At 39.8% G+C, this 23,993-nt stretch overlaps 1 protein-coding gene across 1 annotated transcript in view; it reads right to left on the bottom strand.

Annotated features, from left to right (window-relative positions):
* PDHA1 (pyruvate dehydrogenase (lipoamide) alpha 1) overlaps window positions 1-19,258 on the bottom strand; it is a 37,516-nt gene extending 18,258 nt beyond the window's left edge. The window contains exon 1 of the mRNA XM_009276932.2: window positions 19,112-19,258. Within this exon, the coding sequence (XP_009275207.1) occupies window positions 19,112-19,258 (147 nt within the window). The remainder of the gene's footprint in view (window positions 1-19,111) is intronic.
* Window positions 19,259-23,993: the final 4,735 nt, after the last annotated feature.

The raw sequence follows: 23,993 nt of genomic DNA, 5'->3' as shown, positions 1-23,993 counted from the left end.
GGGACATGGTTTAGCGGTGGACTTGGCAGTGTTAGGTTAACGGTTGGACTTGATGATCTTAAAGGTCTTTTCCAACCTAAATGATTCTATGATTCTATGACTTCTTTACTTTTCATAGTATTTCATTAATATTTGTATGTTTTCTCCATTAAAAACTCTTAAAACATCCTGAAATGATTAAATTGTCCCACAGAAGACTAATGCAGAAAGCTAATTCATGAATGAGGTAAACAATGAAAAGGAAAACATAGTAAAATCATAAGCAGAGAATGACACTAGAAAATAATTTAATGAAAGATGTAATATATCATAATGGAGCACGTTGCCATGTGTGACTCTAGTATTACCACATCAAGGGTGTGTTGCATGGCAGTTGGCCAAAACTCATTGTTTTCTATTGTTCTGGGTGTGATCCTGAAATGTTATCATTTTTCGGATTGCAGCTGCTGTTACAGATGTCTGCCGTTGGGTTAAAGATGAAGGGGAGCATCCAGTGTTCGGGACTTACCCCAGCTTACCGTCTATCTGCATCCACATGAAAGCAAACCTCGCCTCATTTCAGGAGTCAGAAGCTTGCTGCCTGTTTTTTCTTCTTTCCATGCCACCGTAGATGTAACTCACAGAAGGCAGCAATGTGGGGGACTGACCTGTGGCTGCTGGGACTTTGCAGTTTGGAAGAGAAGTAGTTTTCTAGGATCTTCCAGATGTTTTGCTTCTAGCAGTCACAGGAAAATGGGTTAAGAAAGTATGATTTCTGTTTGTCATTCTGATTGCTTTCCTGCATTATTATTTGGAAAACACTGAAGGAGCGAGATGCCAATGAAGTTATAATGTCATTCTTCATGTTTGAATTATTTATCCTTTTATGCCATTCCTCTCTGTGCTTCCCATTATGTTACTTTCTTTTTTTTAGTCCCGGCAATAATTAGTATTACAACATACAGAGCTGTAGAAAAGGCTGTATTCGTTTACATAGTAAACTCCCAGGGGAAAAGAGATGTTATTTTACTCTCCTGGGTAAGCCCAACTACTGTAGAGTTATTTGAACGTAACATTGATCAGTTTGAAAACTGGGAAGAAAAGAAAACAGACATATTTTCTGTTGTTGCTGGATCTCGTTGGTATGAAAAACGAAATGTTATATCTGGGACTCAGTTCAGTCCTTCTGCATTTTGAGATCATACATGTCTTTCAGGTATATACAAAGGTATAGTTTTAGCCAAAATGAAGGTCTTAGACTTTGTGCCTGCAAGGCTCAAGCAAATGCTCTATACAAACATTTTGCGAAACCTCTGTGTACGTAGAAAACTTTTTAAAGAAACCAAGTGTTTGTACTTTATGCTTTTTACACAGGCATCCTTATTCTGCTGTGTTCGCTTTCACAGCACCTTACAGATAACATTCCTATCGATACAGCTCTATGTAACACCTGCATTTTTCACAGTGGCAGAGTATTTTTGAACACTACTCACTTGTGAGCCACTACGATTCCAAATTCTTGTCTGCAGGATTGTTGCCAGCCCCGTTGCTCCCTGCCTGCCTTTTCTTTGCTGGGTTCTGCTCTCTGCTTCCAGGTAGAAACCACTGATTTACATCCTGTCTTTCAGACCACTCTTCCAATTTTACAAATAACTCCGAGTTTTAATCCTCTGCCCCTCTCCGTTTTATGTCTCCCCAGAACTAAATGGGAGATTCTGTGTTTCCTTATCCCTGCTAATAAGAAAATTGAATAGTACAGGCACAAGGAAAGACTTTGTCAGAATTATGTTACCAGCAGAATCATAGGTAACTATTCTTTGATGATGGGCTTTCTGGAGTCTTAGGGGTAAAAAAAGGAGAGCTGTGTAGAAAAAGTGCCGTCAGGCGGCAGTGTAGCCCAGGGATGGAAGCGCCTCTGCACTGTCTGCTCCAGCCGGTAGCGAGCTCAAAAGTACCAGAGTCCCCACAGTGACTCAAACTGTTTTAGCAGTAGGGCACTGGAGGTTGCTTAGTTACTTGAGAAAGCAATGTTAGGATAATATTAAGGGAACAAACTGAAAATAAACTGGTTGCATTAGAAAGGGTGTGACTGCTTGGTATTGCTTCCCCAGTTGTATCTGTGGTGTTTACTTCCTTTCCCTGAGCACAAGAAGGGGATGTTTTAGTACCTGATCTGTTGCTGTTGTCCCCAGTCCCCTGGCTCCCTCAGGGGAAGGAGTGCCTAGTTTAGATTTGTCCTTCAATAATTTTGATGCTTATCTGGTTTTAATGAAGCTCATAAATTTGAGCGGAGTCAAATTTGTACAACCCTTCTCCTCACGCTCCCCACACCAAAGAAACACAACTGTACTGGTTGCGAAGCTTTTTGAACCTCTGCAAAATCCAAGCCAGTCCTATGGTATACAGTAAAGGTCATATATCACAAGAAAACCCCACCCTGAGATATGTGTCATGACCATTCGATGCCAGACTCATATGATCTGAAGCCATTTTGCACAAAGCCATGTTGTCTCTGACAACCCTTAGTGGATTCTGATTCATCCCTTGCTTACTCTAGTTTTGTGATGATACGCCACCACATGGTTTAGCATGCGTGCATCTGGAACCACGTGCAGAAAGCCTGCAAATAATTATAGGAGAGGACACTACGCTTATGAAAGCAGATCAAACAAATAACAGAATTAAGGATGTTCTTTAATTTGGCTTCCTGAGCTTTGATACTAAAATACACTGTTGCTCCTTTGTGGAGGACTCGGGAATAAAACTCATCTCTCTAACCTCAGACTTTCAGAAATTCTTTTCTTCCGCCATGATTAAGGGCATTCAAAATCGTCTTCAATTATGCAACTAAGACTGCTCTAAATGCATACAAATAGAATGGGGAGTGGGGAGTGAACTAAGTAAGAAAACAGACTTGTTTTTCGGAGAGGTGAAGAGTAGTCCCTCCAGTCTGACAATTTTCCATTCAGGTTTTTTCTTTTCTTGAGGATGGTTGAAAAGCATTTAAATGCAAGAGTTTGTTAAGGGAACTTGGCTAACTTTCACGAAACTGCTGAATCTCTTCTGGTAATCTGCATGTGACTTCCTGCATGAGTGGAATGAACCCTGCATGATTACTTTGTTCCTAGGTTTTAAAATTAAGTACAGCTTTGTTAGAGCTGAATTCAGTGTCACCTGGTCCTGAGCATCACAAGGCAATGGCTACACAGTTTTTTCTAAATGTTATTTTCTTGGTAACATTAAATGGGATCTTCCATACAATTTTGGCCTAAAAACTGTATTATTTTGACTGTATTACTGGTTTACATTTGGATATTAGATTCTTGCTTGCATTACTATCAGTCAGGCAATTCCTGAGCAAGTGGCCAAAGGCAGCGCTAGCCCAAGGCTTCTCAGCAGTTTTGGGGAGGCTGGGTTGGCTAAGCAAAATTTGGAGCTGTGTCCTGGGCCAGGGGCAGAAAGGAGTGGAGAGAGCTATAAAACTGTAAGGAGAGCTGGATGGAGCTGGGTTTGCGGCTCCTGAGGCCTCGGTGGAGATGGGGAGCACGGACACTGTGACCTGCCTGAGCAGCACTGCTGCCCCATGGACTTCTCTGCCAGCAGCAGTAACCAGCATGGCTTCCCAGGGCCCTTGCACCAAGCAAAATAAGCAGTAGAGCCATGGTAATTTTGTTGCCTCTGGCAATCAGCTGTTCTAGGCAAATCCCGGCTTTGCCCATGGTTTTAGTTGGCCCTGCACAAAGATGGCTTTTTATTCCAGTTGTGTATCTCCTTGATGTGTTTCCCTTGCCTACAAACCCTAGGAGTCTTTGCCTGAAGGGCCAAGGTGTGCTGCAAGCATAGAGTTGCTTGCAAAAATATTTGCTAAAGAGAAATTCACTGTAAAGCCACAGGAGAGGGAGGAAGGGGGGAACGTCTCTTCAGAAAGCAGCTGGTGGAGGCTAGGAAGGGTTGCCTGTATATCTACCATCTTGATGAGAACAAGATTTACCATAATGGTTTTCAGATTATGGGTCTTCATCCAGACTCAATCAAAATCAAAGTGAAGCTTCCTATTGATTTCTGTATGTTTTCAGTCAAACCCATCGTGTATTAGCTTTCACATATATCAATATGTGTATATTTGCAGTCAAACCTACAAGGCTATAACACTGACATGAAACAGGCAAATCATTAAGAGATTTTAAGATTGTGCGTCCTACGTTCAGAGTTTGGAAGCGCACGATTAACTTCAGCTGTACTTAAAAAATGAGTAAACATGAAGAAGAGTTCATGTTTGAATACAAACTATTTTAAAGTGTTTGTTAATTTTACAGTGTCTGCCAAATAAGGCAGTATTTATTTATTTTTATCTGACTAACTTCAGCTGCTTTAGAGTCCCATGAACTTTGTACAACAATTATGCCTTGGATCGGTTTACTATATGGTACTGTGTCCCTCTGCTCTACTTTTTCTTCAAGCATCTGTCTCCTGTTTCATACGACAATCTGTGTTGTATCATATACAGATACATACGTATCTGTGTCCTCCCAGATCCTTTGCCAGCTAGACTCCAGTATTTTCTTGCTGGTGCCATATAATGCAGCTACGGCAAATTTTCTTTCCCATTAGAAACCTCAATAGTCACTCATTTGTTTTAACATATGTTTGTTGGAACATTTCCCATTTTTTTGCACATGGCTATTTTTTTTCTCAAACAAAGCTAATACTTCAAGTGAGTCAACTATTTTGTTTTACATATTAGCCAAATAAAACAAACTTGTAAAATTCTGCTAGCCCATTTACCTGAAGCAAGTACATTTTGGTGAGGAAAGGAACCGTGTGAGCTGGATGGAGTGGGTATGGGCAAGGAAAATTAATGTGTTATATTTTTCTACAGCAGCATGGCAGTAATTTTCAGCAAGGCTCGTAGCAATTTGTTTTAGTCTCCTGTGAAATGGGTTCATTTTTTGTCCATTAATTTTTCATCAGTTTTTCAGTGAGAGCAGACAAACAGACCGAGCGTCTGGTTTCCACAAAGACTAGAATACACGTTTTTAAGATTTGCAGGGTGGCTGGATCGATATATCTCACTTGGTTTTTATATGATTTTTATATGTTGGTTTTTTCCTCCAGAATTTGACTCCTAAAAACATTTTAAGCCATTCTAATTGCAATATATAGTCTGCTATTCAGATATTCAGCTCAATCAATGCTTTAAAGAATCTGAAGATTTATGTTGGAAAAAAGAGTTGGGTAAGCACATTTCAGGACACATTATGACCACACATCAATTTCCAATACTAACGTTCGGCCCGAGAGAGTTCTAATAGGGAAAACTCAGTGATGGTGATCACGACTGTCTGTGAGGAATAGGCAGCAATGAAACCAAGGGATGCACAAGATTAGAACATCATTTTTACCTATTTTTCACTTGGGCAGGCTGTTGAAATGGAGGAAGACAAGACTACTGTACAAATTCGGTATATGGGGTCATGATAGTGTGGCCACCAACCACTTGAAAAGCTAGTAAGGAAAGACGGACAAACAGAATTTGTGAGGGAACATTTCTCAATGGCTGGAAAAGTGTTTGAGACAAGTGATCCAGCTGGCTGACCCAAAGCGGTGTAAATGTTGTAGATTGTGGATTTTTTTATAGCTCTTCGAGGAGAAGTTTAGCTGAAAGAGCAGATCAGAAAACAGAAGCAAAGGAAGTCTGAGCCAGTGTGAGTTTTCCTGTTATTTTTCCAAACTTTTCGAACACGTACATGCGTTAGTTGAAGAGCTCCCTCATTTGTCCTGCACACTTCTTTCCACTTGCACAGCGGAAGAAAGGCCAGAGGTGGAAATATGAAATGGTGTTGTATTCAACTGGTTTTCTTTCTGGTTTGCCTTAATCTGGTGCTGATTTTTGTAATCAGATTCTGCACTTGGCCTACCTATAACTGAAATATTTATAGAGACTCATGTAGTCTGAAGCTTGCTTGTTAGCTATATGTTAAAGAACTTTCAAGAGCATAAATTGTTCCAGGAAGGGAACAGAATAAAATACTCAACAATTTGCCTCTGGATTGACTTTTCCTGGACAGTAGATGGGAATAACTTCTTCATTTCTCCCAACACATGTAGTTTTGATTCAGCCATGCCTCTGTTGCACATTGCCTGTGCCAGCAAAAGACATATCACTAGGAAGACCAAAACATGTTGCAGAGAACAGTATGCCTTGGATCAGCCTAAATGTTTGACACTAAAGGCACCGTCCTGCCCTCATAAGTGTAATTAATTTTCTTGTTAATATCTTAGAATTAATGTAAGCCCCAGAATGATGCTGAAATGAGCACTTGGGGCTATTACTGTAGCATTTTATATTAAAGACTGCTTTTTTTTTTTAAATAAAGTATCATCCCCATGAAAGCCAGGGTGAGACATTGTCACCCTCTGAGACTCATTACAGCTTAGATCAGGGTTACTTAACAGTTTAGTGGGACAGATGCCAATTTTGGGCACATCTGCTGTCCATTTGTGCTGCTGTCTCAACTCACTTAGACGGGATTATTGCTCATCAAAGAAAGGGCCCAAGCATGTGCAGTCACAGTAGGATAAGTCTGAACCATTAGAGGCTGAGTAAAATCACCCCGCAAGCTGCCAGCCGCCTTCTCTCATCTAGGCTGTTGCTCTCTGGTATTATTTCTTACCAGAGCTCAGTTTTGCAAGGCCGTTATTTCTTCCATAGCTGGAAAACTGCTGTAACTGAGCGGATGAGCGCTTAAGGAGGAGAGATTTTTGTTAACAAGACTATCATTCAGCATCAGGGAAGTCGCAGTGAATTGTAACTCTTTGTAATACCAGATGACTAATCTAAGAATATAACGAGTCTATGAGAAATCCAAACACTAGGACCTCAAAATGAGATTTCCTGACAATACTTCTTTTCAAGCCATTGTTACAAGGACATTAATTCTGAAAACAAAGGCTTGCACCCTCTTCTTGCATGTATGAAGCTACATTGTTCTCAGTGGGATGTTTATATGCAAGAAAAGCTGTGGATCTGTCTGCCTGCCAGCCCTGAAGTCTTCTTGAAAAATCCCTAGGCAGCCAGTTGATTAGGTTCTTAATGGATTTGAACATTTGATGTTGTCAAACTGAAATTTGGCATCATGAAAAGCAATATAAAAGTAGCCATGCTTGTTTCAGAACCCCATAATCGTGTAGTAATCCGTGTGCAAGCAGTCCCTTTGCAATTAAGGACGTAATGATACTAATTTGACTAGTCCTGTAAGAAATGGTCGCTTGCGTGAGTAAAAGCGGCAGACCTGAATCCGTATATTTCACAGAGTGGGGACAAACTCAGATCATAATGAAAATTGATTTTGAGATTACTGCCTTTTTTTGATGTTCTTTCTCTTTGCAGTTTCACATCTGTCAAACTTCACGCATGTCAGGGAAATGCTTTTGGACTTTCACTGGTGGGAATAAGTCTTATGAAATTGTATGCAGATAATGCTGGCACGTCTTGATTTATATTGCTCCCTCAAATGGAGAGCCATTAAGAATAATTTAGAAAAATCCATGTTTTGAGTAGATTTTTAAAAAAGATCTTCTTCTGTCATGGAAAAGCAGCATCACATAGAGATACTGAGCTAGAGTTAAATCAAGTAATCTGCGTGCCAGAAGAAACTCAGATGTGCTAACGCAGTTCCCTGTCTTGCTAATTTGAGCTAGCTTGGGCATTTTTGCATAGCAGCTGTGCTTTATTCGTGTGTGCATGTGTGCGTACATAAAATGGTACACAAACAGTATAGATCTCCCTCTGAGAAATGAAGATTGAAGGTGGCATTATTTATGTTCTTTATTAAATAATGAGAACTTTCCGCCTTTTGTAGACAAACTTTCTCAGACAAGAATCCAGTGCGCACAAAAACAGAAGGAGGAGGCAAGAACAGGGTCCCATCCACACAGAGCATAAAGCCAGAGCAAAGGCACAGAGAGAGCAGGTTTCCAATATGCGTCTGTCATGCAAAACAGAAATTTTTGCCAGTATTAGGAACTGCCGAATGCCAGTATTAGGAACACATACAAAATGTGCCTCAAAACAAACATGTACACGAAGACACTGCATTGGCGGACAGAAGAGTACAGGGGGTACAGTGTGTGAAATTGGAGAACGCCTCCAAAGACAAAAGGTTAATAGCGACGATACGTTTTTTTCTTGGGGGTCATTCTGTGACAATAGCCATCCACTGCGGACAACAAAAGCCTGTGATTTCATGCAAAAGTTCGTACTAGGAATAGGATTTAAATGGGAGTGAAATATAAAATAAATTAAAAATTACTTATGGACAACAATTTAAGATTAGAAACAAAAATCATGCAAATGAGAAATCAGAACCGTAAGGCCAAATGAAAAGATTCGCAGGTTTACCTGAAAAATGGTGGGGTCATCTTACATGGTTTCATATATATAAAAGTGAGGCACGCTGTCTGAGCTCATTATTTAGACTTTATTGTCACTGAAGAGAGGTAAACAATCCTACAGAATGGTTCACTTTACCCTAAAATATCACCAGTAAAATAAGCGGCCCTCTGGAAGAGACTGGCTTAGAATATGTACGTAATTTGAAACGGCCATACGTAGGTGGGAAGAATCACATGTAACATGATCACGATAGAAAAGAAAGGCAGGAGTTAAACATTATTTTGTACTAAGTAGAATAAACCAGAAAATGTTAAAGGGACCCTCTCACCCATGAAAACAAATACCTTTGCTTCAGTGTCACAACTTCAAAGCAATGCATGCTTACTATGCATCTAGGATTAGATGCAAGTTCAGAGCAAAGAAAGGTTAGTAGGTGGGTTTGGTCGGTGCATTTGTACTCATTAAAATATCAGAGTATATTACAGGTTTTGATGTCATTATTTTTTTTTTTTTCATTTAAGGAGAAACAGAAGCACAAAAAGAATCCAGGAATTCAGTGATACCCATCTTTTGCCTCTCCAACAGTTTCTGAAATAGCATTTTCATTTCCTTTCTCATAGCTCCTGTTCAACAAGCAAATCCCATAATAACCTTTTAACTGCACTCCCAATGAATTTCAGAGATTTTTTTCTTTGGCATGGCCAGTGCTGGAACAACACAGATACCTCTAGTGGATTTTTTTAAAGCACGCTAAAACAGAAGGGGAATTTTACCATCTCTTCATGCTCCGACCCTGCCAAATGCTACACAGGCTGAATTTGCACTGGAGTTTGGCTTAGTCGCTAGACATATGGAATTCTTGTTCATTCTTTATTATTATTAAAAATGTTACTGCAACTATCCTCCCTATCCAGCCAGCAATGGAAAACAGATCTATGGGAAGGCTGAGCTAAGGTAATCTTGGTTCCTTGGACTTAGGTATATTGCTTTTGAAACAGTCTTTTCTCCATGTAGTCAAGGGCAAGAGTCTACATTTACCTCCAGCCTGTTACTTTTATTTTGCACGTTGCAGTGGAGAGATTTGCGAAGTACATTTTACAACACATATACATATGAATGAAATAAATACATCGGATCACCGTTATTGTAGGAACTCTCCTTTTTGGAATCCGGACCTGGTTCCTTAGGCTGGTACTTTATGAAATAAAGTCATTCCAGTCACGGAGGGCCAGTAAGCAAGAGATAAGGATATGTCTGATTCATAGCTTTCCAATCTGACAAAGCTATACTGCCAGCATTTTTTAACTGAGGATTACACCGTTTCTAAAAATCTTTACATTTCCAGCCTCTGGTAGATAATAAGTATAATGGAAATCAGAGTGAAGTTCTCTGATTTGCCAGCCAAATTAGCCCCAATCCTGCAAATACTTTTGCAGAGGCTTAACCTTACATCCAGGAAAGCAGACCCCATTACAGGTCTGCTCATTTTAGTAAAATCAAGCATATGCCTAGTGATTGCACTGTTGCGGGGAAGGAGTGAGGCAGGATGAGAGGAAATCCTAAATTGGTTCAGTCCCCTTCATTGTGTAATTTACAAATTGGATTGGAGGGAGCTTTCATGTGCCATATGGTCTAATTTGCAACAGGATGAATTTCATCAACACCTGCAAGAAGTCCTGTTTCTTCTACATATGTGAATTGGCACAAGATAGCATTCTCTAAGGAACCCCTGACCTTTGGCCTTCTTGTCTGGAAAAAAAAAAGTCATGTACAACTGGAGAGCTCACATCTAGTTATGACTTAGTGTTCCCTTTCAGGACACGGCTGATATACAGAAGAGCCAACTGTCCTTTTGAACAGGGAACATCCTGCCTTTTCTAAGAGAAAATTAAGAAACTGGTACAGAATGGACTTGAGCATCACCTCGGGTTACTTTGAGCAGAACTGTGTGAATATCTAATATTTGGTAGTTCATCAAAAGCTTTGAGTCCAGACCTTTTAACCACTTCCTAAAAGCGAAGAAATTCGGAAAATTAAAGTCAAGATTCGTAATGTTATAGTGGTGATACTACCCTCAAACTTGACAATAGAATGACTAAAAAGTTAGTCTGAGGTATGCAGACCTTGGCTCAAATCCTTTTGTTGCATGACTTGGAGCAAGAATTTGACACCGTCTCCCTCAGCACTCCCCTCTGGCAGATGAGGAGACTGTGCCCATTGATGGATGGGAGAGAAAACAGTAACCTCAAAGGCTTGGGAAAGGTTTCATTCATCACTGGAAATACAGATAAGTATTAAGAAATAATATAATCCATGCTTGTATAAAATGGGACATAGTGTGAAGAATCAGGAAAATGATTTTATCTTTGTTTATAGTGCTGGTGCTGGAATACTGTGTACTGTTCTGAAACTTCTATGCAGAAAGAGAGCAAAGTGAAAAACAAGTCACTCAAAATGGTTATAATGCTTTACAGTGATAAATTTAAAGAGCATATCCTGTTTATATACACAAAATAAGCATTTCATACATAAAATATCAGCCTTAATACTTTTACCATGGACAATCTAGTAGAGAAAAACATAACAAGAACCAATGGCCAGAAAATTTGAGCTACTAGGAAAAAAGCATGTGTTTTTATAGTGGTGATAATGACACCCAAATAAATTACCAAGAGAAGTGTGGGGTTCTCCATCCTCAAACTGAAAATTGCCTGAAGTGCTTTCCAGAGCTGAGCACAAGTTATCAGACTCAATATACGAGTCGCTGGATGCCATTCCATGGATGACATTACGCAGGAAATCAGGCTGGTGGTGTAATGACTTCACAATTTATGAATCTACAAGATTTTATTGGCCAAACTCTGCTATTCCTGTGGACATTCTTGCAGATTTCAATACCATTATTAATATTTATCAAAGCGATAGAGATCAATTACAAATTATTTTCTTCTCTTTACCCTTATGTATTGTCTCCATGTTGCAACAGAGGAGACAAAGTCGTTATTTCATGTCATTTTCTGAGGAAGTGTTCTACCCGAGAGTGTCGATGACTCATGGTTTGTTAGGGTGGCCCCTGCAAGTCCGCTTGAAAATATTCATGAGATGACTGTGGCTGCAATTTGCCCATTAGTGGTAGGATAAAAATAAGCTTCACAGCTGTCAAGATTTATAGAGTCTTAGGTGAAACTATAATTTTGGGGGGTCAGAAAATGAGATCAATCAGTTACTTTAAACTGAGAACAAAAATAATATATTTACTGACCTATTTATTTCTAACTCTGATATGGCACATGAGCCTTTCACTAAGCCTTCCCTAAGTTTGCCTGTTAAGGGAGCAAAAGTATTTTGTCATCTGGTTTTATTTTTAGGAAATTATGGCTCAATTTGAAGACGTATAATAAACGTCTTAAAGGAAAGTTTGAGGGAAAGTAACATGAAATCATATTCCAAACAGCAATTCCAAGACGAAGTCATTATTAAAATTCTGATTATTAATGTGTTGTATTTATTAAGACAAATGTGACATGTTACATTCGAGGTTACCAGCCTGTGCTTGGAGTTGTAGATTTATTTTTTAAAGCAGATGACATAATACTTGTGATGCAAAGTGAGCTCTCATTCTGTTCTCAGAAAAAACCGTCCAAAGTAGCTCTGACTGCACAGAGAAACTACTTTATACTGGTGCAAAAATAATCTACCCTGAGGTTTCATCTGGTTGCTGATTTATGAACTTGGGCAATGCAATGTTGCTTTAAAGTAGAAATCTAAAATTCATGCAACTCCTTCCACAGACTGGTAACCTCAAATGCATCTTATTAAATGCACTGTGTTAATAATTCACTTAATTTTAATCATTACTGTGAATTGCTGTTTGGGATACAATTTGATTTTACTTTTCCTCAAATTTGCCTTCATAATGATTTAAAACTGAGCCGTAACTCTCCCCCCCAAAACCACATAACAAAATATATTTATCCTTTACTAATCAATGTCTAAATTTTTTCATACAACATGAGCCGGAGCAGTTTTGCCAGGGAAAAGTTTTGGCCTTCTACATCTGCACGAGCATAATTTCCAGTGCAATCAGAATTTCACCAGACTGATGCTGGTTTTATGAAGGCAGAATGAGACTCACTTTACACAGTAGGTATTATTCCATTGTGTGTATCAGTGAATTTCAACTTTTTTGGAGTTGTTGACCTGTCATAGATTTCCAAGGGAAGTGCAGATCCCTGGATAGCGAATTTAAATTATGATACCAGTAGTCTTGGGTTTTATAGTCCCATTTTTTAAGACCTTTCAGGAGCAGTCAACAAATCCTCAGGGGTCTGTGGGACACAGTGTGAAAACCACTGCACCGCAGGCTACTCTTAGAGGAAATAATTGCCAGCCTACGCCGTGACCGATAGAGATCTCTCTCCCTGTTCTGCAGGGCACAGCAACCTCAGCCTCGGCTCCCTCCTTTCCATTGCTGCAGTCACACTGGAAGAGCAGGACTCCCGGTCCATCACAAACAAAGCATAACTGAAGTACTTATAATTAAAAATACACGGAGGAGGGAGAAAACTGATTCCAGACAATTTCTTATTTCCAGTCTCTGAGCAGAACACACCATTTTAGAGCCTATTTCCAAAACAGTGTGCTTCCTCTTCAGCGCAGGCATTGACTCACGCTAAGGAATGTATTCCATTACAGCCTTGCTGGCTTGCACCTTAACTTCATGTAGAACCAGTTAGTTGCTGTGGTGACAGCGACCAACAAACAGAAAAAAATCACGAACTCTTTCAGGACTGGTCAGAGCAGTTTAATGACAGCATCCACGCTTAAAACTTTAAAACTTTCCTGTTCTGTTTTCTTTTAAAAGGAGGCTCAACCATTCCAGTAAACATGTAATATCATCCTAAGGCCATCTATGTCTCCTCCTGAGAAATTGTTTCACACATCTTGTACATTTTTGCAGCTACAGAGACTGTAATCTATAGCCATTATTTCAAGCAAATCTAGTTTATCTCCCTAATAACAAACTGAACCACAGTTAAACTTGGTGAAACCCCACCGTCTTTTGGAGAGGTACATGAAGACAGAATCTAAGCTTGTTGGTGTGGATAATGTTCATCTAGTGCTGAAATCAGTGCAATACCTTTATAACCTGAAATCAACTATAACGTTCAATGGGGGTGTTCGGAAAATAAAGTACGCTAAATATAACATTGCATTGTTTTAAGAGAGAGGTACAAACTCCCTGAAAACTCACAAAAAATAAAGGTCATAACTATCTTCATTATTACTTTCATTTTTAACTTATTAACAATTTTCAGGAAAGGCATAGTGTGGGATGCAGTCTATGAAAAGGTGGAGATTTCTCATTTTAAAACGAAAAAATGTTTTACAAGTCCCTTATTCAGTTTTGAGCTTGATAATTTTTAGCTCTGCAGATGCAATCCAGTGCCAACGAGATGGGTGTAAACTGCGGTTCAGTTTACTGCAAGGATGCTGAGTTGTTATCTGCTCTATGCTGGAGGAGATGGAGAGTGGGGGAAAAGGAGGCTATTTAGAAAGGGTTCATATAGCAAGGAGAAGATTTGTATATCAGGAGATTATTGTGTCAAGGAGGAGATTATTGTGTTCTCTTCCCTCAGATTATTTATTTTGTTCAGTTTGATCAATAAAGAACCAAGGGAAAGATCGCACTACAGGCAAGTTTGGCCTTTTTTGTTCAATCCCTCCACCATTTGTAGTGACTGCTAAAAACTGTGATTACAGTTTTGTCCATTGCACAGCTGTGAAAGAACCGAGTTTCTCTTCTTCTCTCAATACGTTTTGTTTTAGAAGAGTGTCGTAGCTAAAGTTGATTGTGAAAAAATGTTTCTAGCTGTGGAACTCATGGACCTTCTGGAAGTGTCAGGAGAACCCCAGGAGATTTTCAACCGAATCATAGAACCACAGCACAGCCCAGGCTGGAAGGACCTTGAAAGATCATCTGGTCCAAGCTTTTGTGGGAAAGGGAGCTAGATGAGATTATCTAACACCCTGTCCGGCTGTATCTTGAAAACCTCCAGTGATGGGTATTCATGTCCCTGGGGAGGTTGTTCCAGTGATTGATTGTTCTCACTGTAAAAAATTCAAGACGAAACCTCTGCCAGTACAACTTGTAACCCCTTGTCTTCTCCATGTGGCTCCTTGTGAAGAGAGAGCCTCTGTCCTCCTTGTAACTGGAAGAAGTTCAGTCTAGTATGGTGCAATTCCCTCATTGCACCCACCCAGCACTGGAGGATTCAGAGACTCATTGGTCGCTGCCTGCTTGCAGGAGCACCTGTGAAAGGCTCTCCGGGTAACCCCACCAGAGCTGCCAGCGTCCTGTGCTCACAAAACACTCAGGAGCTCATCTGAGTGTCCTGCCACATCATTGCCACCCCACAGAGAAGATGGCAGAGGGTTCTTCCTGAGTGAGCTCAGCTCCATCTGCAAGGAAGGCGTCTGGGATTAGTGGGCCATCTGAGCTCAGCCAGAGGTCAGCCAGCATGCAAAAATGTGAACATGAGCTACCACCACGCAGGTACGCACTGAGAGTTAGAGGGTGCCTGTGCTCGCTCACCTCAGAGGAGGGTGGCGGTGGCAGCATGTGCAGGCACATCTATGCATACGCATAGGTCTGGCATTGTGCATACATGTTGTTATTCTCATATACTGACGTTATAATGTCCTAACCATCAGATCCACCTGCCACGAAGAACTGCCCGTGTACAAATCTGCATGGTATGATGTGAGTTGGAGATTTTGGCTCAGAAGTTATACATACACATATATGTGCCTGTGAGTACCTATATTTGTATGCATGTGTGTGTCTGTATAGTTCATTAATATATGCTGTAGTATTATTATTATAGTTAGGTAATTCTCATCCCATTACTTTTATTGCTATATTTGTTAATTTACCATGTATCCTCAAGAGACTTTATTAACATTGGCAGGATAAGCCTAATGGCTGTTGTGATGTCTAGACAAAAGGAATTAAAGACACAGCAGAAATATTTACTCAATATTTCCCTTCTGTGGGAAGTTTCTGTCTCACTCTTACAAGCCTTTTAATGTAACTTTATTAAGGATTTAATGTAATAACCAATGCGTGCTGTAATGGAATAAGTGTAAGCATTTTACATGTATTTACAGTTGGCTGGGCAGACTCTCCCTGTCTAATACCAAAGCCGATGTAATGTTGTGGGTTTGAAATTAAACCTGGAATGTTAAGTCTCTAGGACTGTCATTGCAAATGAAAAAAAAAATCACATCAGTTAGACTGGTACTGTGGAAATCCTGCACTATTTTGAAGAGAAGAGAAGGTAAACCCACTCTTTGAACAGCAGCAGACAGAAAAAGGAAAAAGCAAAAACTTTGGATAGCTCTGTGTGGAAAACATAATCCAGGAAAGATCCAGAGATGCATAGATTCTAGGTCAGAGAGGACCATTATGATAAAAATCTTATTTGAGTTCCTACCAAACCACCAGACAAAACATCCTGCTGCATCCTCCTGTCATAATTGCTGCAACAAGAGACTTAATGGGAGGAGGCGCTGACAGCTCTCTTTCCAAACTTATCTCTTGATTTTTCTTCGCTCACATCATTCAAGTTATTTACATTAAGGTGTCTTCTACAAAGAGGATCTGAGATTTGTGAATGAAAGCCAGGTAAGTCGGAAGATTGTAATGAGAAAAAGTCAGGAGGAAAGAGGAATGCAAGATAAAAGGGCAGTTCAGACAGAAGAGGAAGGACCTGATAGAGTGAGGAAGTCCCGAAGAATGTGAGATGGAAAAGGGATATGTCAGAAGATAAAGAGATTTTGAAAGATTTCCATAGTTATCAAGATTGAGCTGAGTGAAACTGGTCTGAGTTTCCAACAAATAACTTTGTCAAAACATTCACTGTTGGTTCAGACTAACTAGCCTCTCCTCCCTGGGGCTGTGCAGGAGGTGTTTTGATAGAATAGCTTCATTGAAATTAAAATCAAAACCCAAGAAAAGCCCCACACATTTCCAGCAAGCTCTGTTCCCTGCTGTTGTCATCCCTTCCCTTCTTTCTGGAGTGAAGCCATCTGCTTCATCTCTCTCCTCTCACTGTCCATCCCAGCTTGGAAGATCCCACATAGCATTGTGGGAGGCTTCAATCTCTGCTGTGTCACAGCCTGGCTCTGTGCCTACACGCTGATGGGCTTTTTGGCAACGTCCTGTTGCTTCCACCCCATACGTTCCTCTGCTAACACCATGGGCAGATGGGCCTAGCCTGTTACTCTAACTGGTACACATTCCTCCACTGATTGATTACATATCTTAAAATGCGAGGACAATGAAGAAAAACTAAATGTCACTTGGCTTTGGAGATCCACTCGTCTCTATCTTTTCCAGCAGAGAAAAGAGTGTAGTCAAAACCAGAAAAAGGAGGCATTTAGACGACTAAATACTGGAGTTTTATTGTCCAGATCTTTTGATATGGAAAACATAAACTAAAAGAGTGATATATAACTGATGGAAAGAAACACAGAAGAAAAGAAAGAAACCAAGGTGGAGAGCTTGGAGAAAGCTATCTAGTTTACATATGCTATATTGTTAAAAAGTTTAAAGATGCATTTTGTTCTGAAAGCTAGGAACACTTTTGCCAAAAAGATAAAACTCTAGCATGACCCCGGATTATGAAAAGGCTTTCCCCGGCCTTACTGGAAAAGACAGTTGACAGAGGTTTGGAGGCTGTTTGACAGCCTGGAGCACAGGGTTTAAACCAGCCTATTTTTTCTGGACTTGATTTTGAAGATAGAGGCTACATTGTCGTGTCAGCAAACCTCAGAACGCATGTAATCCAAAACAAAGCCACTAACCAATTTACAAATGCAGCTAAATACAGGATTGTTCAGAACGACTATGTATACTGGGGTAAACCGTACCCAAAGTCTTTATCAAAGACACTAAATTCTCCAAGATTTCCATATAAATTCTCAAAACACATGCCCGTGTCAATATATATTTGTTACACACACGTTTTTTAAATGCATGAAATGAGGAAAAGAATACAAAAGTAAATAGAGATGCCTGAATGTTTTCGTAGCCAATTAACTTAATTATCACATTTCCTGTCTGATTCTTGCACCGATGTTGAAAACTGATGTAATGGAAATGCTGTGGTAAATTTTGAGACCCTGAGTTAATAACACAGATAAAAGCTTCCACTGGCTATTTCTCGTGTGGTCATCTTAGTAGTACAGGAACATTTTTCAGAGGAATTGTTTCAGGATGTCTGCAGACTCAGGAAGGCAAAATATAATCTAGTTGATTGGAGGTATTATTTTCATGACGGTAAACAATAAATATACCTACCTTTGTAAAGGTGTCTACTTGGGTCATTAGAAGAGCAACTACCTCCATGGAGCACTTTTCCTGTGCTGTGAAAGTGAAGACACTTGTGGGGACTAGAAAGAAAAGTTTTGATTCTTAAGCACAATTCTGAGTAAATAATTTTATTCTTGAGTGATGACGTAGTAGGTCTCTCCCTCTACCCTATGAAAAGGTTAAAAATTCAGCAAAAAATACAGGTCTATAATACTTTACATCATTCATAACTCGAACAAGTTAACTGTGTTCTTACTCTGTATTTTTCTCTTCTTGCAAGTACTCTCGAAAAGCAGTATGGTCTTTGCATTATTCTTGGATGGTGCACAAATGAAAAAGGTAGGTAAACCTGAAAACTGAAAATAGCCAGTATAATCTTGAGGCAAAAGCTCGCCAGAGGCACCTGTGTATAGCTGTCCTTTGCCCCGTTCTCTGAGAAAATCAGTCCAACCTTCCCTAGCATCTAAACACTTCAGGTTTTGCCTACTAACATACTTCTGCTTTACAGATTGTTTTTCTTCTTGGCTTTCTTAGCCAAAATGACGTCTGGAATTTTCCTGGACTGCTCTAATCCTGAAAAAGTACTATTAAAAGATTTAGTACAGTTAAGGGACAAATAAGTTAGTGTTGAATATGTAGTGAAGTCAGCTAAAACTCTGCTAACGTTTCCTACAGGTTCTTAAGTAACATTTAAGAATCTTTTCTCTGCTTTTGAATTTAAGTTCCCAAGGCAACTCCCTGCTGTAATACTGAGGGTATCCAAACAATGATTCTTCTGACAGTCTAGCTTACTCTGCAAGAAACAAGCTCGGTATCAATTTCCAGGAGTATTCCGAGAAATCAGAAGTGTTTATAGGATTGAAATAAATATTTCTGTTTAGATTCTGCATAAAGCACTCTAATACCAGAAACTTAGAGAGTATTAAAAATACTGGTTTTTATTGACTGATTCAGTTTCTCGGTAGACGTGGGGGTAGGTGGCATCCTGTCTCTGTTTTCCTGGAAAGCAGAATGCAAGGACCCTCTCCAATGTGCTGTTTACACATAACTCTACCTGGCAGAGGTTTGCTTCACTCAGTATCTGAGTGGGAACTGATGACCTCTCTGTTATCAGCACTGTTTAACGCAACAGCTGCCTCCTAAGAAAGCTCGGTTACCCACTTCTTCCCGTTCCAAGCCAACAATAATGAAATTAATTAGCAATGTTTATGTAAGCAAAATTTTGAATTCAGATGGGCAATTTACATTCAATTAGTCTCTGTTTCAACCAGTGCAATTCAGAACTGTTGTCTGACCAGCAGGTCTCCCCAAAGATACCTGTGTTCCTGTTGTTGGTAAGTCTGTTCATCTGATTGTATCACCTGCCAGCTCAGCCCGCAGTGGTCGTTCCCCCTTGCAGACTTCAGGAGCAGCAGCAGCAGCTCTGTGGTTGTGATCTCCCGCACTTTTGGGACATGAAGAAGTTGCCTGCCGCTTCGTAGCTTGTATGTAGCGTGGCTACACGTCATGGTACAGCTGCTGTTTGCAACCGTTTTTCCATCAGAGGGGGCTTGTTTTGTTTTATCTGTCTTCTAAACACCAGGCAGTCCCAGGAAGTAAGACATCAGCCTCTGATTGTGCTCTATTATAAAGACTCTGGCAAATAACTCAAACTTTGCTCCCTTTTCCCCCAAACGATACGCAGGACTGTCTCTGTAACCTGTGGATACAGAGGTTATTTTATCAATTACAAGTGTCTGGATTGTAAATTGAACATAAAACTGACAGAAAATTGGTGCTGTATGGCACATTACACAAGTTATGTGAAGTATGCTCTGTCAGGGCCATACACCATTTTGATTTTCAGTTCTCAACTAGTTTTCTAAAGGTGACAGCATATGCTTTCTTAGAGTCATTCTGTCATTTCATAGTGCTAAATATGCATCAGTGTCCTGAACTCCTTTACCTGATTCCTCCCCTTTATTAACGTACCAGAAGCTGTTCACAATGTCACTGCTCATATGAAACCTAACATACAGATATATGGATATAAATATGTATGTACACATAGAACTGACCATTCTTAGCTATGCTTTTTTCCTAAAACACAGCTGTGGATGTTTTAATATTGCAGCAATGAGTCGCCACCACCGTGGTGCTTCTAAATGGGATTCCAGCTAGCTCTGGCTGTTCCTTCTTTCTCTGACAGGGCTCTGTGAAGATACTGTGCTAGCTTCCTGTTCTGCTCATGTGCTGTGTTACTTGCTACTGTGTCTCATCCTCAGCAGTAGCTCTGGCACTCACAGTCTACCTTTCCTCGGGTAAGGTTTTTTTTCATTGCTGGCTTTTTAAAACTGATTACCAGGTGTCATATCGTCAAGCTCCAAAATGTGCTTTATTCTATGTTTATCAATGCCCTGAAAGGTGTTTCTATAAACTCCAGTTTTCTAACACTAATACTGTGCTCAGTTTACAGACATTTGTAATTGAAAAAAAAAAATCATCTGTAACTATGGGATACAGAGACAGTGTGTTTATTTGTTGGGGGAGAAACGTGCATGAGGTTGAGGTACTCAACTCTGTGGCATGCATTTTATGTGCATGACACCCACTAGCTTTCCATAAGTAATATGTAAAACTTTTTATATGCATGAATTATGTTTCAAGTTGTCTGTTCTTGTATAAACCACTGGAATTCATTATTACAGTTTCTCTCATATCATCTATCAACTTTAGTAAGCCCCTCAGTTTCTCAAACACATTTACAATATATGTATCCTTTATTAAGTAGTCATCGTTGCATACTAGTACTTCCAAGCTTCTTGTTCAGGTAGTTTAACTAGGCAAATATTTCCCTATAAACAGCAAATTCCATTACAAAAGATCATCTATTTATCTTCTCTTCAAACTGCTTTCTGATTTTATTTTAAAATTAAAAAAATCAAATAAAAGGATGCCAAGTGTTGGGGCTTTCAGATATTAAATAATTGTGAAAGTTGGCAACACTGGAATTGGAAGCTTGTAGTACATCATCCTTCTATATTCCCTAACCTGTGATTTCAGATGTTTCTGTTTTAGTCTTTACCAACTCCTTAATTCTGTAGGGAAGTGAAATATTCCCTGACAAATTTTGTTTTTCTGAAAGCAAACTGTTGCTATAGCAATATATGATGTCTCAAATTTAACTACAATGGAGGCTAAAGGACAGCAAGGTATTTTAGAACATAAATCATCCCTGTAAAATCACTGAACATGCTGTTTAATAAACAAAAGAGGCTGGAATTATATTTAATTGGAAGCTTTCTCATTACTGAAATCCTCTTTCTTTAGTGGAATCTACCAGCTCATGTTTTCTATTTAAAAAGATTTGCATTTCTCTTCCAGGGGCAAAGTATGTATAGTTTCTTTAACTGTATTCTTACATATGTGTAACTTAGCAGATGAGGTTGGCCTTGGAGTACACAAGGAAGCCACTGGCCTGGGTTTGTCTTGCCTAGATAATTTCTTCTGGATACTCTGGGACAGCTGCCCCACAAGGGAGGGCTAATGGAAGGGAAAGAAATGTGTTAGTCTGAAGGTGGCACTCAGTTCCCACCTGGTGGCTGGGCACTCCTGCTCAGACAGCAGTTCCCATTGTCCCACAACCCTGATAGAAAGTCCCCTGGTATCAGTGCAATGCTGGAGGAGAGAGAGGGATTGGCCAATACATGTAGGTTAGTTGTTTTACTCTCCACAAAGACATTTGACCAAGTGAAAAGAAATCCATTTGCAGAAAAAACATTACTTCTTTTGTGACTGGATATAGCATTGCAAATATTTGCCTTCATCTGGTATCCCAGCCTATGGCTGCCCCTGGCCTGATGGGAGCCTCCTGACTCCATCTCCCAACCTGCCGGCTGAGTCACACTGTCACCTGATTGAAGTATTCACAACATTTGAAAACATCCGCATACAGGTCCATATAAACTATATAATGGAGCATGGCCATTGGACATCCTCAGGCTAACAGCAACCCAGTCGGCTTTAGGACCAAAGGTAGTATTGTGTCAGCGTGGACTCTGCTTAGGTTAGTCAGCTGTGCTAAGAAGTAGGGCTAATTTAGCTCAGGGGCAGTGTTGCAAAGCTACAGAGCTTTGTGGAGCATGTGATGCCACACGGCTGTATTAGAACTACTGGGAGCTAGTTCAGAGGTTTTTGCTCCATGCTATGTGGCACAGCGTAGACATTACCGTTCAGTCCCAAAGAGTGTGTAGTGATGTGCAGTGATACCATGAAGTAATGGCCCAAGTCATTTGTACACCTTCACCTCCCTCAATCTCAGAGCTGGATTTTGTAACGATTATAGTAAATGTTACTCCACAAAAAAGTACTGTCTGTGCCAGGAGCAAGGTGTTACTCAGCATCGTGGCAGACTCTAGTCAAGGGCGAACAGTTGTTTTCCTCACTTTTCGTTCCCAACAAAGAAGTCAAGGAGAGTGCAAATGGCCTCCATCTTACACAGGAGCTGGCTGAAGTCCGCATGTTGGTCCATCTGACTAGGGCAGTCTATCCATAAGAAGGAGTCTAAGAAAATTCTTAGATTGAAGAATTAGACATCAAATTCAAAACAAAGTGTATTTTCAGTTTTCATAGTCCTAATGTTAATATAATGAACAACAACAATTAAAACATTTTTCTTCAACTGGTAGCCTAACTTAAGTACAGACCACCGTCAAAAATAAGTGACTACTTCCCACGTTGGTATAGCACAAGAAATAACTGAAGCTGCTATAAAGGTGCCACACAGAGTCATAAGAATGACACTGTGAGGTAAGTCTTTAATGACAACAACTGTAAATATTTATCCAACTATAAAAGACAAAGTCATGAACATCTTGACTATTTGGGAAGTAAAAGTTCTCTTCTTTTTAAATATAGTACCTCAAATATGACCTTTTTTCCAACTGGTAGCTGGAAATGTCTTTTAAATCATCTAAGGGATGCCTACTCTACATATTTAAAACACAAAACAAGTTATGGATAGCCTGTCAGCAATATAGAGTCACTAACCAATCCAGGAATACATTTCATGTAATTCTTATAATGAAATGGCTAAACATATTTGGATAGAGCAAAACACACTTGAGTAGAGAAGTTTAATGATCAAGTAGAAATAAACAGCTTTCACAAAGTATTCTACTCCTTTTGCTAAGACCCATCAACTACTGAACTCTCCCTCACTTGGACGTTGTTCTGCTGTCAGCTTGTGTGCCCCGTAGAGAGACCAAGGCTGTGGTCCATCCTCCTCTCCCAGGACAGGGTCAGCTATTCTTAAATTATTTCTAAGGGAATACTTTGAATGTATTTGTTAATAATGGAAATGTTTATATGCCATGTGTGGGCTTCCTATGTAGTTCTTATTTCCAGTCCTATTCTTAGTTTGCCAAATATTTTTTGCACAAGTTCATACTATTCTGTGTGGTTTTCACATAAATAGAGTTAAAATAGAGTTGCCAAGGAAGCAAGTAATGACTACAGTTAAAACAGCCTGAAGTGCTTATTAGTGTTCCACTCAGGTGCTGGAGTGGGCAAAGCCTTGTTCAGGAGAATTTTACTTGCCTGAATCCCAGACTGGATTGCTTAAATGCAGCTGTTTCCGTGGCGTGCCAGAAATGGTGGCTGTCCTTGTGGAATCTCACACCGAATTGTATAGATCCAGATGGATAATGCTAAATAGAGCTCATATAGTTAAAAGAAGAAGATATTGTTTGAATAAAACCCACCATTTTGATTAACGTGCTTAAGCGCAGTCACAAAAATTGGAAAAATTGAGTTCCTTGGAAACATCTGTGGTTTCTTACAAACTGGAAACTTGTAACACGTACTAATATTTTGAAGATATCTAGTGAAATACTTCACGTGTCTTTATATTTTATAACATCAATTATTATTTTTAATATGCTATTATTTTTTAAATTTTTTTCTTCTGAAACTATTCTAAGGAGTACAATCAGACACTAGCAATAGCACAACACAATTCAAATTACCTTCTTAAAACACTGAAAGCGATTAATAACAAAGGAAAACGGCTTACAAAAAGCCTTCAGTCTCAAGATGGGTGTGCCTGGACTCTGAGGTAGCCATATTGTCATGCAGGAGGAACCAGAACGAGTTCACAAGGAATCCTCTCTGAAGATGGAGTCCAAATCTGATATCCATACGGTGATGCTCAAGCATTACTCGCTGGCCTTGGTTTGTCCCTTACCAGCGCCTTGGAGCTGGCGG

The sequence above is a fragment of the Aptenodytes forsteri genome, unplaced genomic scaffold, assembly GCF_000699145.1.
Source record: "Aptenodytes forsteri isolate BGI_AS27 unplaced genomic scaffold, ASM69914v1 Scaffold273, whole genome shotgun sequence".
Lineage (NCBI taxonomy): Eukaryota > Metazoa > Chordata > Aves > Sphenisciformes > Spheniscidae > Aptenodytes > Aptenodytes forsteri.
The sequence above is the reverse complement of the archived record's forward strand: the minus strand, read 5'-3'. Positions and strand labels throughout refer to the sequence as shown.